We start from the raw sequence: 14,508 nt of genomic DNA on the forward strand, positions 1-14,508 counted from the left end.
AGTTATGCATTAGAACACATAATTATTACAATGCATTAGGGTAAAAGCTTCTTGTTGGACAAAAAAACCCCGTAAATAAAGTAATAAAAACATTGTTTGTCGTCAGCACATTGCCCTGTGTAGACATGGCTGTGCTGCCCACAAACAATCTGAATGAGGATGAATGATCATAATAGTGACCATTTGTTCCCATACAGCGGGGATGATTGCGGTATGTAAATGCGACTCAACAATCAGCCAATATTTGTGAATGAATGGTGTGTTCCCGATCATTATCCTATGCATCAGCTCATGAAAAAGGTTTTCAGAGAACAACCTATGAAAGTAAAAATGGCGAAATGTAATTTTCCTCTTTTTGAATTCCGCAAAAAAAAAACGCTAAATTAAGTGCTGTGTTATACCAGCTTCACAGACGTGTGTGCAGATGGCTCTTCGGAGACTAACCATGGATTAGCTGACCCGAGCTCACTGCACCATAGTGGCCTACAATGCTATGAGTTCCATCCCGACCACGGGGTCTACTGTCCTGTACTCACATGATGCTGTACATACGGGACAGTAGACCCATGGTCAGGCTGGAACTCATAGATCACTATGATGCAGCAAGTTCAGGTCAGCCAAGCCATGGCCGGTCCGTGCAATGCAGCCATCAAACGGACCCTATTTTCCATTACACAGTCAGGCATGTGAAACTGGCATTATATCTGTAAAAAAATTAGACCACATGTAATAAAAAAATAAAATAAATGCTTTCTAGTGGAAGGACATGTATAAACAACCCGTCATATCTCAGCTTCCAGCAGAAATGCGAGTATGACATGGAAGAGTAGATAGATAAAGTCACATCTTTCTGGCCTCCTGAATAATTACACACTAGCCAGTGCCCCCATTTAGAACCAAGGGCCTGTGCCACCTTTGCAGTATGGAAGGAGAAATCCCAAGTCAATCAACCCATACTATTCAATGTACGTATCCAATTTAAAGCCTCCATAAACCTTGTATATGGTGTTGATATGGGAAGGATACTCACAATTCTAGTGTAAAAACTACACATTGAGATTTGGCTTCCAACTTAAAATGTTCTAGTGTAATGAGGTAGGTAGCTGTACGTGAAGTCCCCAAGTAGAGCTGCATAAGTAGGACGTAAGTTTTGCCAATGAATCAAAGATAGAAGGTTAAAGATGTGACTTGACATCTTTAAGTAGTATAAAGCGTCAGGACTGTATATAGATAGGGCTTGTTCTGTGCATCTACAGCGTTATATATAGTTCTATACAAGACATCAGGGATTTAGGGTTGCAATGGGAATTACCACCGGGGTCTCTTGTGTCGTTATAAGGACAAGGGAAAAACATAGACATCTAATTAGACAACATTGTAATAATTTTGAGATTTTATTCTCCCAGGATAACAATAGTAGGCAGGCAATATGGCCACTCGTCATCCCGCTGCCCACTTCAATATACTGAGTAGCCATCTCCTTGTCAGTGGATCTGAATACTGTTGGCTCCTGATGGTATCACCACATGCCACAATCATCACAGGGTCTGAAGATCTGCTACCAAGCAACGGGCCAAACATTTGTTCCATGCCCTGACTCTGATTTCATCCATATAATTCCAATAAATCATAATCTGTCCACCTTTCACAATAGATTTATATTAAAAAAAAATACCTTTTCACAACTTTACAACTGTATGAGCTAAATGTAGTGTGTGAGGTGTTTCTAGAATTTAGGAGAGAAAATGACAGAAGAGGAACAGGCTCACCTTCTGGGAAGACTGGACCTGAAAAGGGTCTTCAAAATGGAATTACTTGAAGTCATCTGATGAACTATAATTATTTCAATTCAAATTTAATTATTTTTATTCATAAACTAGCATTTATTTGATCCATTTATCATCATTATTTAAAGGGTTTATCCCACAATTAGTATAAAAAATTAAAATCAGACATCTATAGCACAGCATCTTCTATGTTTATTAGTGGTTTCCAGCTGCCATGAAGTCAAAGGTACATATAGATTCTGTAGACCACTTTGTGCATTTTCTTTTGGTTGGCCAGGCTCATGGACAGCCATGGATGATCTGTTCTCAGTTGTTCCCACTCATTGGTTCGCCTTTATAAAGAGAGCTGTTAAGAAAAACAAAGACGCTATGGACTGTAGAACACAATGGGAACCAAATATTATATTTGATTAATGAATAGGCCATTAGGACCAAACTTTCAAGCCCCACAAATAGGAGGTCAAGCCAACACAACTAACAATAACTTTTTTTTCCCTTTTTGTCAGTATAGCTATATTAGGGTTTGTTTTTTGTGGGCCAAGTTGTATTTTTCCATGGCACAATTTTGGGGCACATACAATATAACAAAATCATTGTCCATTAGTATAAATGAGATGTTAACTTTATTCTTTGGGCTTTTTCTACATTTTATTAGTTTTGCACAATTATAATTTAGCTAAACAAAACAAATAAAGTAATAAGAGTTTATTTTATCATTGCTACCATTTTGGGATATATATGAGTTTTTGATCACTTTCATTTCATTTTTTGGTAGCAAGTCTGGCATTGTTTTTGCTGAATTTCTGGTAATACAAATTATGTACAGTCAGGTCTATATATATTCGGACATCGGCACAATTCAAAATTTTTTGGCTCTATAGACCACCACAATGGATTTGAAATGAAACAAACAAGATTGTCAGCTTTAATTTGAGGGTATTTACATCGAAATCAGGTGAACGGTGTAGGAATTACAACAGTTTGCATATGTGCCTCCCACTTGTTAAGGGACAATTGGCTTCTCAGCTGTTCCATGGCCAGGTGTGTGTTATCCCCTCATTATCCCAATTACAGTGAGCAGATAAAAGGTCCAGAGTTCATTACAAGTCTGCTATTTGCATTTGGAAGCAAGCCATCATTAGGCTGAAAAAAACAAAACAAACCCATCAGAGAGATAGCAAAAACATTAGGCGTGGCCAAAACAAATGTTTGGAACATTCTTAAAAAGAAGGAACGAACCGGTGAGCTCAGCAACACCAAAAGACCCGGAAGACCATGGAAAACAACTGTGGTGGATGACCGAATAATTATTTCCCTGGTGAAGAAAACACCCTTCACAACAGTTGGCCAGATCAAGAACACTCTCCAGGAGGTAGGTTGTATGTGTGTCAAAGTCAACAATCAAGAGAAGACTTCACCAGAGTGAATACAGAGGGTTCACCACAAGATGTAAACCATTGGTGAGCCTCAAAAACAGGAAGGCCAGATTGGAGTTTGCCAAACGACATCTAAAAAAAGCCTTCACAGTTCTGGAACAACATCTTATGGACAGAGGAGACCAAGATCAACTTGTACCAGAGTGATGGGAAGAGAAGAGTATGGAGAAGGAAAGGAACTGCTCATGATCCTAAGCATACCACCTCATCAGTGAAGCATGGTGGTGGTAGTGTCATGGCGTGGGCATGTATGGCTGCCAATGGAACTGGTTCTCTTGTATTTATTGATGATGTGACTGCTGATGAAAACAGCAGGATGAATTCTGAAGTGTTTCGGGCAATATTATCTGCTCATATTCAGCCAAATGCTTTAGAACTCATTGGACGGCGCTTTACAGTGCAGATGGACAATGACCCAAAGCATACTGCAAAGGCAACCAAAGAGTTTATTAAGGGAAAGAAGTGGAATGTTATGCAATGACCAAGTCAATCACCGGACCTAAATGCGATTGAGCATGCATTTCACTTGCTGAAGACAAAACTGAAGGGAAAATGCCACAAGAACAAGCAGGAACTGAAGACAGTTGCAGTAGAGGCCTGGCAGAGCATCACCAGGGATGAAACCCAGCGTCTGGTGATGTCTATGCGTTCCAGACTTCAGGCTGTAATTGACTGCAAAGGATTTGCAAACAAGTATTAAAAAGTGAAAGTTAGATTTATGATTATTCTGTCCCATTACTTTTGGTGCCTTCACAAGTGGGAGGCACATATGCAAACTGCTGTAATTCCTGCACCGTTCACCTGATTTGGATGTAAATCCCCTCAAATTAAAGCTGACAGTCTGCAGGTAAAGCACATCTTGTTCGTTTCACTTCAAATCCATTGTGGTGGTGTATAGAGCCAAAAATGTTAGAATTGTGTCGATGTCCCAATATTTATGGACCTGACTGTATGTATTTGTTTTAAGTTTGTATGTCTTTCCGAATAAATAAAGGACTTAATATGGTTAAAGGTGATTTTTTATTTTTTTTGCAAGTATCTTTTTAGCATTCCTTTTTCTTTTAGTCCTAGGGAGCCTTAAACAAATGATACTCTTATCACTGTTATAATACACTGCAATACTTCTGTATGTCACTGGATTATGCCTGTCCGTGTAAACCGGAGAGGGAAACTATAAGACAATGCCTATGATAAGGCCTAATAAGTGTACTAATCTTGAGATGCCAGCACAGGAGGGTGAGAAGTGATAGAGCCTGCAGTATCCATGTTCGACTGCCTTTAACCCAGACTCTGTCATACATATACGGGGAATTTGGGGAAAGGGTTAAACTGTAGAAGTAGGATTAACAACCAAGGAATAAAAATGACCACTGTAAGAGAAGTATGCTTAGAATTACAGAGGGAACATCCGTATTCTGGTTACTCACCTGTGGCCTCTGCATGAAGTGTTGCACCATCATGACTTTGAATCTGACAGCTTGAGTACACCTTCCTTCTTTCAATTCTGTCCACATGACTGTCCAGAAACAAGGTGCACCCTAGGGGTATGGGCCTGCAAAGAAAACATAACCAGAATAAACGGAGTCTCCTTCCAAAGAATGGTTCAATGGCCACATGGTTTCTATAAGTCACAGGGAATCATGGAAAAATGGATCCTAAGGTGGGGCAGTGATTCAGGTTGCCAAGCACCAATGTGCACCAAACCCTCTTCCCTAAAAGACTACCTAACTTCTCTCAATACGTTCACATTAGCGGTGATAATGACCACCTCAAAAAGGCTTTTCCACCATAGTACGTGACATGCCGTTACTTGCCTATTGTTGGGGTTTGGCTACTGAGACCCCATGATGCTCAGAATTAAGGTCAACCAGAGCTAGTTCAGCACTTCTTTCCAGCATTGTGATGCTCTGGACCATCTACAACACAAACCCTTTCACGGGTTCCATATCCTTGTGAGTGAGCCAGGATGGTGGCACAGACCCAGATGACAGCCCAGACTGACCCAGTTTTAAAATTAGTGTTGGGTAGTTCATACCTCTTGGCTCTGCCCACTCCCTGACGTGGACTGACAGCTTTCTTCCTATATCAATCAATGGCTGAAAGAGTCAGGACTCTTGTCAAGAGAACATGAATATGAGGACTCCTAAGCTTGTGCAATATATTGAGTGGACTCCAGTGTTTGGCTCGTACTGGAGCTGCTGGAAATAGATTTTAGCAAAATGGGCTAATCCAAGTAAGTGACCGAGCGTTTTGCTCAAGATCTCTGTCACCTTAACATAGGGCTGCATGCACACGACCATATGTATTTTGCGGTCCACAAACTACAGATACCTGCCATGTGCATCCTGCACTTTTCTGGGTCTCTGTTATGAAAATGGCTACACTTGTCTGCAAAACGGACAAGAATAGGACATGGATGGGAAGGGAACCTGTCAGGTGAATTCTGGTGCCAGTATATGATAGAGGGAGGGAAGCCGAGCTTTGTGATATATAGAGTTATATGACTTGGATCCAGATTGATAAATTAAAAAGCTAATTAATTCTTGACCGGACTCTTAGTAGAGACAGTGAGAGTCCAGATGAACCGGCCCATACATGATGATTGACAGCTTTCTGTGTAGACACACCAATACAGGGAGATCTGTCAAACATTCTGTGTGTGTTTGTAGGGGGTGGGTTATAGGACTCCTGATGTCTCCTCTAGGAGTCCTGTTAGGATTTAGTCTGCTTTTTACTCAGAAATCCTGCTCCTAATATTATATAACTATATATGACAGAGCTCAGCTCCTTCTATCCTATCCTCAGACAGGGCAGCAGAAATCATCTGAGGTTCACTTTACAATAATAATGGTTCCTCTTGTCCATTAGATTAGATTTGAGTGTTTACTTTCCTTCCTATCCATGTCTAAGGAGTGGTTTAGTGGGGACAGCTTTTCTGGAGACATAAATGAAGTTATGTATGGCTAGTACACCACTGTCAGCAAATAAGCAGCTGGAAACCAAGAAGCCCATATACAGTTCATGTAGGGGTCCTCTGTAGTTCATCTCTGCCCCGGCCTACTGTGATATCACGAGTGTTTTACTCAAGTATTCTCCTGTGTAGTGTTGATCGAGCAAGTGCTCAAGTAGAACGCCTCGGGTGCTCGCACTGGTGGATCCAGGGGTGAGGCAACTGGGCAATTGCTCCCGCTCCCACCCACCCCCCGAGCTGGCGGCGCGGCCCTGGTGAGAAGTGGGGGGCGGCGACGGCAGGACACAGGTAGATGAGCGCTTCCATTGTGGAAGCGTTCATCTCCATAGTCATCTCTATAGCCATCCTCAGGACAGCGATACAGATGGCTCTGATGTTGCGGGCCAGGGGAGGGAGAGGCGTGTCCCTTTCCTGTTCCTCCGATAGGCGGCGCGATGACGTGCGCCGGCAGCCTGAGCCGTACAGGGCGGGACACAGGAGAGGCCTGCATCGCATCGCTGACATCGAGGTAAGTATAACAGTTTTTAGTTTTTTTTTTTTATATGTACAATACTTTTACTGGCACATGATTGGGGGGGGGGGGGGGCTCGTTACTGGCACATGATGGGGGGCATCTATGGGGGCACTTGTTACTGGCACATTATTGGTGGTCACTATAGGGGCATCTACTGAGGCCACAAAGAAGGGGTATTTTATATGGGGGCTCTGTACAGTAGCATTTTATACTGTGACACATTATGGTGGGTACTATGGGGAAGGAGAAGCGGAGTACTATGGGGGACACTAAGAAGGGTTATTTTATACTTGCAAATTATGGGGGACACTGATGGCATCTACTGGGGCACAATATATGGGACATTTTATACTGGTACATTATAGGGGCACTAGGAGGAAGGGGGGAGAGGAGCACTATGGGGGCATTTACTGGGGGCTCTATATAGGGGTATTTTGTACTGGCACATTATGGGGACATTAGCTCAACTGGGGGCCATTACAAGGGGGTATTTTTTGCACTGTCACATTATAAAGGAGAATTATTTCTACAGGGGGGGGGGGGGGGGCATTATGGTGGGCTTTATTACTGCCCCATGGTATGACCCCCTAGTAGCAGCACCATCCTCTCCCTGCTCTGCTATCCCTCTGCCTCTTCTCCAAATCCTTATAATGAAATTTTTCTCATTAGAATAAAAACACAACATCAGCTCCACAGAGCCCCCCGGCCAAAGTGTTGAAGTGGTGTTCGAGATCTCCAAGGGCCAAGCCAAGTAATTGTAAGTTTTTATGTGAAATATGTTTATGTTATACACATATAGCATACACTGTGCCCCACAATATACAGTATACCTCTACATATACAGTATACCTCTTCTATAAGCACCACATTATTTTGTGGCGGCGGACAGAAAATAATCTGGAAGTGCCCCTCCCGAGACCAGGCTCTAGATCCGCCACTGGGTGCTCGGTAGAAGTCAATGGGAGAACCCGAGCATTAAACCAGGCACCCCCTGCCCTGAAGAGGAGGGTGTCTGGTACACATGAAAAGGTCAGAAATTAATGGAAACACCACTGAAAGGGTTCGGGAACAGCATGGGGACGATGTCTGGATGCATCTTGGACTCCCATGTCGCTGCTGGGAACGATGTTGTCCGAGTAGTACACCACTTTTACAGACTGACAATAATACGCACAAAACCAAAGATAAAATCGATTTTAGAGGAAAAATTGTTAAGAAACAATCTTTCCTGTATATTTACTTGTATATAAAGTGCAAGTGCTGCCAAAAATTACAAGGAAGATGCACTCCGATACAACCTGTATATCACAAAGGAGGCCTCATTCACATTGTGGTACAATTGTTTAGGTAGAGGGACTCCTACACTCATAAAGCCTATACACTAAGGGAAAGGGCTGCCAAAAATTACAAGGAACTGGCACTCCAATACACCCTTTATTACACATAAAGGAGGGCATCATACACCCTTGAAAAATTATGATTGATGGCCTGCTGGTGACCCTCAAAAACATTAGGGACGAGTGCCTGCTGCTGATCTGACCATGGAAAAAATTATGATTGATGGCCTGCTGCTGAGCTGACCTTCTAAAACATTAGGAGCGAGGGCAGCCTAATAAGCATGTTGATATAATGAAGGAGGAGGACGAGAAAAGGAAGATTTAACCATATACCCTTTTTTGTGGTGGAAGGGGTGCAGGGAATACAGTGTATTCAATACACCATGAGTCAACCTGTCAGCATTTTCAGTTGACAGGCGGATGCGCTTATCAGTTATTATGCCACCAGCAGCACTAAATACCCGCTCTGACAAAACGCTGGCGGCAGGGCAGGCCAGCACCTCCAAAGCATAGAGCGCCAGTTCGTGCCACGTGTCCAGCTTCGACACCCAGTAGTTGTAAGGCACTGAGGGATCGTTGAGGACGCTGGCACGGTCTGCTATGTACTCCTTCACCATCTTCCAAAATGTTTCCCTCCTTGTAACACTAGGCCGTGCATCAGGGTGAGGGTGCTGACGGGGTGTCGTGAAACTGTCCCAGGCTTTGGAGAGTGTTGCCCTGCCTGTGTTGGAACTGCTGTGTGTTCCCCTTGTCGCCCCTCCTCTGTTGGCCAAGGAAGTACGAACTCTGCCGCCAGCGTTGTCAGATGAAAATGTTTGGAGCAATTTGTCAACAAGGATCTTTTGGTATTGCACTCGTCCTCTCCACCAGAGGAATGAGAGATGAGAAGTTCTTTGTAGCGGGGGTCGAGAAGGGTGAACAACCAGTAATCGGTGTTGTCTAAAATGCGTATAACGCACGGGTCGCTGGAAAGGCAGCCTAACATGAAGTCAGCCATGTGTGTCAGAGTACCAACAGGCAAGACTTCGCTGTCGTCATCAGGGTGGTCTGGCTATCACCCTGTGTAATATCTTCCCCCATTTCCACATGCTGCTTACTATTAAGGACGACGCTTTGCGAGCGTTTGAGTAGACACAGAAGTGGGATGGTGACGCCGATAATAGCGTTATCGCCGCTCACCATCTGTGTCGATTCCTCAAAGTTTCTTAAAACCTCACAGAGGTCAGACATCCATGCCCACTCCTCGCTTGTGAGTAGCGGAAGCTGACTGGAAAGGCGACGACCATGTTGCAGCTGGTATTCCACAACTGCCCTCTGCTGCTCACAAAGCCTGGCCAACATGTGGAACGTGGAGTTCCAGCGCGTGCTCACGTCGCACAACAGCCGGTGAGCTGGCAATTGCAAGCGCTGCTGCAGCGTTGACAGACCGGTAACTTGCGGAAATGTGCACACACGCGGTGCACCTTCACCAGTAGCTCAGGCAAATTGGGGTATGTTTTTAGAAACCGCTTAACCACAAGGTTGAATACGTGGGCAAGGCATGGGATGTGTCTAAGGTTGCCCAGCTCCAAAGCTGCCACCAAGTTAAGGCCATTATCAGACACAACCAAGCCTGGTTCTAGGTTGAGTGGCGAGAGCCACAGCTTAGTCTGGTCTCTTATCCCCTGCTACAGCTCTGCGAAGATGTGCTGTTTGTCACCTAAGCATATCAGCTTCAGCCCGGCCTGTTGTCGCTTCCCCACTCCAGTGCTACACTGCTTCCAGCTACCGACTAATGACTGACTGGTGCTGCATGCGGATAATTCGGAGGTGAAAGTGGAGGAGGAGGAGGAGGAGAAGTGGGAGTTAGAGCCACTAACGTAGGTGGTGGCGGAAATCCTGATGGAATTGGTGCTCACAATCCTTGGCGTCGGTAGCACCTGTGCCATCCCAGGGTACAAGTTGCTCCCAGCCTCCACAACATTCACCCAGTGTGCCGTCAGGGAAATGTAGCATCCCTGGCCAAAAGCACTTGTCCATGTGTCCGTGGTTAAGTGGATGATGATGAGACACAGTTGCCAATGACTCAACTGCAAATGCCTGGGGTAATGACATTTGGACGCAGCGCTTGGACAGGGAAGTTTTGCCACCCCACTGCCTCTTACAGCCTGTTGCAGTGCTGAAGACCCCTCCCCCTCTGTACTGCTCTCATCGCTCGGCTTGTTGCCACCTTCCCAGGTTGGGTCAGTGACCTCGTCGTCCAGCACCACCTCTTCCACTTCCTCACTCTGATCATCCTCCTGATTTGTTGACCTAACCACAACCTCAGTGAATAACAACTGTGTGTCATCTTCTTCCTTAACCTCTTGAGACAGTAATTGCAGTTGAGTCATTGGCAACTGTATCTCATTATCATCCACCTTATTAAACACTAATTGCAGTTCCCAAGCGTCATGTTATTGTGACTCTGGATGCTCAAGAGGTACAATATCTCAGGTCCCTCTTCAAGCGTGCTTGGCGAGAGGGCCAAGTCAATTAATGGCGATGAAAAGAGGTCCTTGGAATATCCGAGTGTGGGATCACTTGTTTGGCCAGACTGTAAATGGTGGGAGGAAGGAGGATCAGGGTGAGGATTGTGTGGACCAGACTCCTGGCTAGTGAGACTGGACTTGGTGGAAGACAGGGTGATGTTTAACCGACTGGAAGCTTTATCTGCTGCAATCCAACCGACCACCTGCTCGCACTGGGCTGACTTTAAGAGTGGTGTCCTGTGCCGCCCTGCAAACTGGGACATGAAGCTAGTTATCTTGAATGATTGTTTTTCTTGTGCTCTGGCAGCAGGTACAGTTTCAAAGCGCCCAGGGCTACGGCCTCTGCGTGCACCATCAGTATCACGGCCACCTCCCCATCCCTTAATGCTCGCCTTCTTCATATTAAATGTTATATGCACGCTTGACACACAAGATGTGGCACGGATGTCACAGTTCACACCAAGCACAGTATATGGAAAAAGGAAAATAGATTTCACTATCTCTTGTCCTGACACACACACGCTATTGCAGCGCAGCTGTGACAATTCACTGCAGACACCGTTTATAGGCAAAGTGTGGATAAATTATGGAAAAAAAATATTTTTGTCGTCAGTAATAATTTCCCCACACAGACAATATTGCAGCACAGATGTGACAATTCACTGCAGGGACCGTTTATAGAAAAAATGTGGATAAATTATGGAAAAAATATAATTGTTTTCAATAATATTCTTCCTATCTCTGCCCCTGACACACAGAAGGTATTACTAAACAGATGTCACAAGTCACTGCAGACACCCTCTATAAAAAAAAAGAATCGCAAAGTATGGGAAAAAAAATAAAAAATTGAAGACTACTTTGCAAGATTAAATTGCTGCCACCACACAAGACTTTTGGGTCTTTGAAACGTTTTAAAATTGAATATATTGCGATCACACTCCCTACACTATCTGTCCCTTCCTAAGCGCAGCTCTCCCTGACTCGCAATGAGCCGAACCCACGTCATCGGGTGCTATATACAAACGTGCAGGGAGGAGTCTCGAGCATCGCGCTCGAGCACACGCGGTATTCGTCCTAACTAGTGTTCAGCCGATCATGCTCGATCAACACTACTCCTGTGCCATCATAATTTAGATTTCTTATCGGGTAAGCTAATTTGACATCACAGCTAGTGTCAGTCAGAATAGCTAATGTTAGATAAATAGTATAGGTTTATAGTGGCCCACCTTTCTGATTACCAGGGTAGGTGCTCTAACTAAGGTGTGGTTCACCCTAACCACAATGGAAAATTGAAAGATAAATAGATAAATTATAGTGAGCACTCAATATCTGTAATAGCTATACATCAGGTCTAGTATGTTACAACTCATTTATTATATAGTCATTAAATCATAAAAATATATCGTACATACAATAAAATAGAAATAGACAGTATATAAAATATCTCGGTCTGATATAAAATATTGCGGTTTTGTTAGAATTGATGATTTCAGCTATATAGCGCTAAAACAATTAAAATGTTATCATGTGTCCTTATGAACGCTGAAACTGTGTTCCTAGCGTTACAGAGTCTCAATTGTATGTTGCACTAATGAGGAGGGCAGTTCACTGTCTTATACGGTATATCCGTGAGTATATATGTTCAGTGGTACTCACTATTTGAAGTCCGGAAATATCAGCTGATCAGCACGCACAGTTACGGACATAACCGCACAGACGGTAATTGATATCATACAAAGAAAAAAATAAGGGGTTGGGTCAGCACAACCTGCCTGCAGGTGCAGATCACTATGGCGAAATACATATACAAACGGAAAATGCAAATGTGATCGCACACTACATCCAGCACTCTGCCCTCCATGCTGGATGAGACATTGGTTTATATTTTGGCCAAAGCATAGTAAGCCACTCACCGCGTCAAGGCCGTCTCAATTGAGTGGTCCCTAACTCTTGTTCCTACCTATTTATGGGCCATGACAGCCACATAAAGTCCAGGGAATGCAGGTCAGCATGCAAGCCAAGTACACTTTTCTTGTAACCCCGTCCGGTGCCATTACAGCTTTCATCGGATCCAGGGAGGCGTGGCGATCTCCTTGGAGTCATTGCACACCTGACCAGTTAATCTGTCCTGGAGGCTGGTTTTAAAGTCAGTATAAGGGTCCATTCACACGTCCGTTTTTTCTTTCCTGATCTGTTCCGTTTTTTCAGGAACAGATCTGGACCAGATCTGGACCCATTCATTTTCAATGGGTCCTGGAAAAAATCAGACATTGAGCTGTCCGTTTTTTTCCAGGACCCATTGAAAATAAATGGGTCCAGATCTGGTCCAGATCTGTTCCTGAAAAAACGGAACAGATCAGGAAAGAAAAAACGGACGTGTGAATAGACCCTAAAACTGAGTCTGCTGGTAATTGATATCATCCCTGACTCACCATAGGAGCCTTGAACCAACTAATAAGTAAGGATTTCTCCGACGCCCTGACCGCGTGGAGTGCTGGTAAAACGCAGGACGCCAGCTACACGTGGGGCGCACAGCAGCTATTTGGGAGCAGTTTTTTCAACTACCGTAACGACACTGCGGACACCAAGCATCGGAAGATATTCCATATTGTCATAAGGAAACCGGGTGAGTGCACTGACCTGTGGTGGGACGCCACCACGGGCAGATACGTACAAGCCGGACTACAAATAGTGAGTACCATTGAACATATATACTCACGGATATACCGTATAAGACAGTGAACTGCCCTCCTCATTAGTGCAACATACAATTGAGACTCTGTAACGCTAGGAACACAGTTTCAGCGTTCATAAGGACACATGATAACATTTTATTTGTTTTAGCGATATATAGCTGAAATCATCAATTCTAACAAAACCGCAATATTTTATATACTGTCTATTTCTATTTTATTGTATGTACGATATATTTTAATGATTTAATGACTATAAAATAAATGAGTTGTAACATACTAGACCTGATGTATAGCAACAGATATTGAGTGCTCACTATAATTCATCTAGAATAGCTAATGTGACATCACAGCTAGTGTCAGTCAGGAAAGCAGCTGTGACATCCAGGACCGTCTTTAATATTGATTAGACCCTGGGCAAGAATTTACTTGGGCCCCCTGGATCCTGCCTTCCCACACCCTAGCATGCAATCACGCCCTCCACCACAACACAACACACACAACCCCTTCTCCAACCACCCAGCACCCTTACTCACATAAAATAATATATATATATATAATATAGCAGGACAGCTACACACATAGGACACAATCCACGCAGGACATATACACACTCCTCAGTCCACACAGGACAGCTATATACACACAGGACAGCTATATACACACTCCTCAGTCCACACAGGACAGCTATATACACACACTCCTCAGTCCACACAGGACAGCTATACACACAGGACAGCTATATACACACTCCTCAGTCCACACAGGACAGCTATATACACACACTCCTCAGTCCACACAGGACAGCTATACACACAGGACAGCTATATACACAGGACAGCTATATACACAGGACAGCTATATACACACACAGGACAGCTATATACACACTCCTCAGTCCACACAGGACAGCTATACACACACAGGACAGCTATACACACACAGGACAGCTATACACACACAGGACAGCTATACACACACAGGACAGCTATATACACACAGGACAGCTATATACACACATCCTCAGTCCACACAGGACAGCTATATACACACAGGACAGCTATATACACACATCCTCAGTCCACACAGGACAGCTATATACACACAGGACAGCTATATACACACTCCTCAGTCCACACAGGACAGCTATACACACAGGACAGCTATATACACACTCCTCAGTCCACACAGGACAGCTATACACACACAGGACAGCTATACACACACAGGACAGCTATATACACACAGGACAGCTATATA

The 14,508-nt window shown here is 44.0% G+C and overlaps 1 protein-coding gene across 1 annotated transcript in view; it reads right to left on the reverse strand.

Annotated features, from left to right (window-relative positions):
- Window positions 1-1,971: 1,971 nt before the first annotated feature.
- LOC120982040 (acyl-coenzyme A thioesterase THEM4-like) overlaps window positions 1,972-14,508 on the reverse strand; it is a 30,365-nt gene continuing 17,828 nt past the window's right edge. Inside the window, exons 6-7 of the mRNA XM_040411912.1 lie at window positions 4,651-4,775; window positions 1,972-2,133 (exon numbers count right to left, since the gene is read on the reverse strand). Coding sequence (XP_040267846.1) covers window positions 2,108-2,133; window positions 4,651-4,775 — 151 coding nt within the window. The 3' untranslated portion in view covers window positions 1,972-2,107. The remainder of the gene's footprint in view (window positions 2,134-4,650; window positions 4,776-14,508) is intronic.

Source organism: Bufo bufo, chromosome 11 (genome assembly GCF_905171765.1).
Source record: "Bufo bufo chromosome 11, aBufBuf1.1, whole genome shotgun sequence".
In the NCBI taxonomy this organism is placed as follows: Eukaryota; Metazoa; Chordata; class Amphibia; order Anura; family Bufonidae; genus Bufo; species Bufo bufo.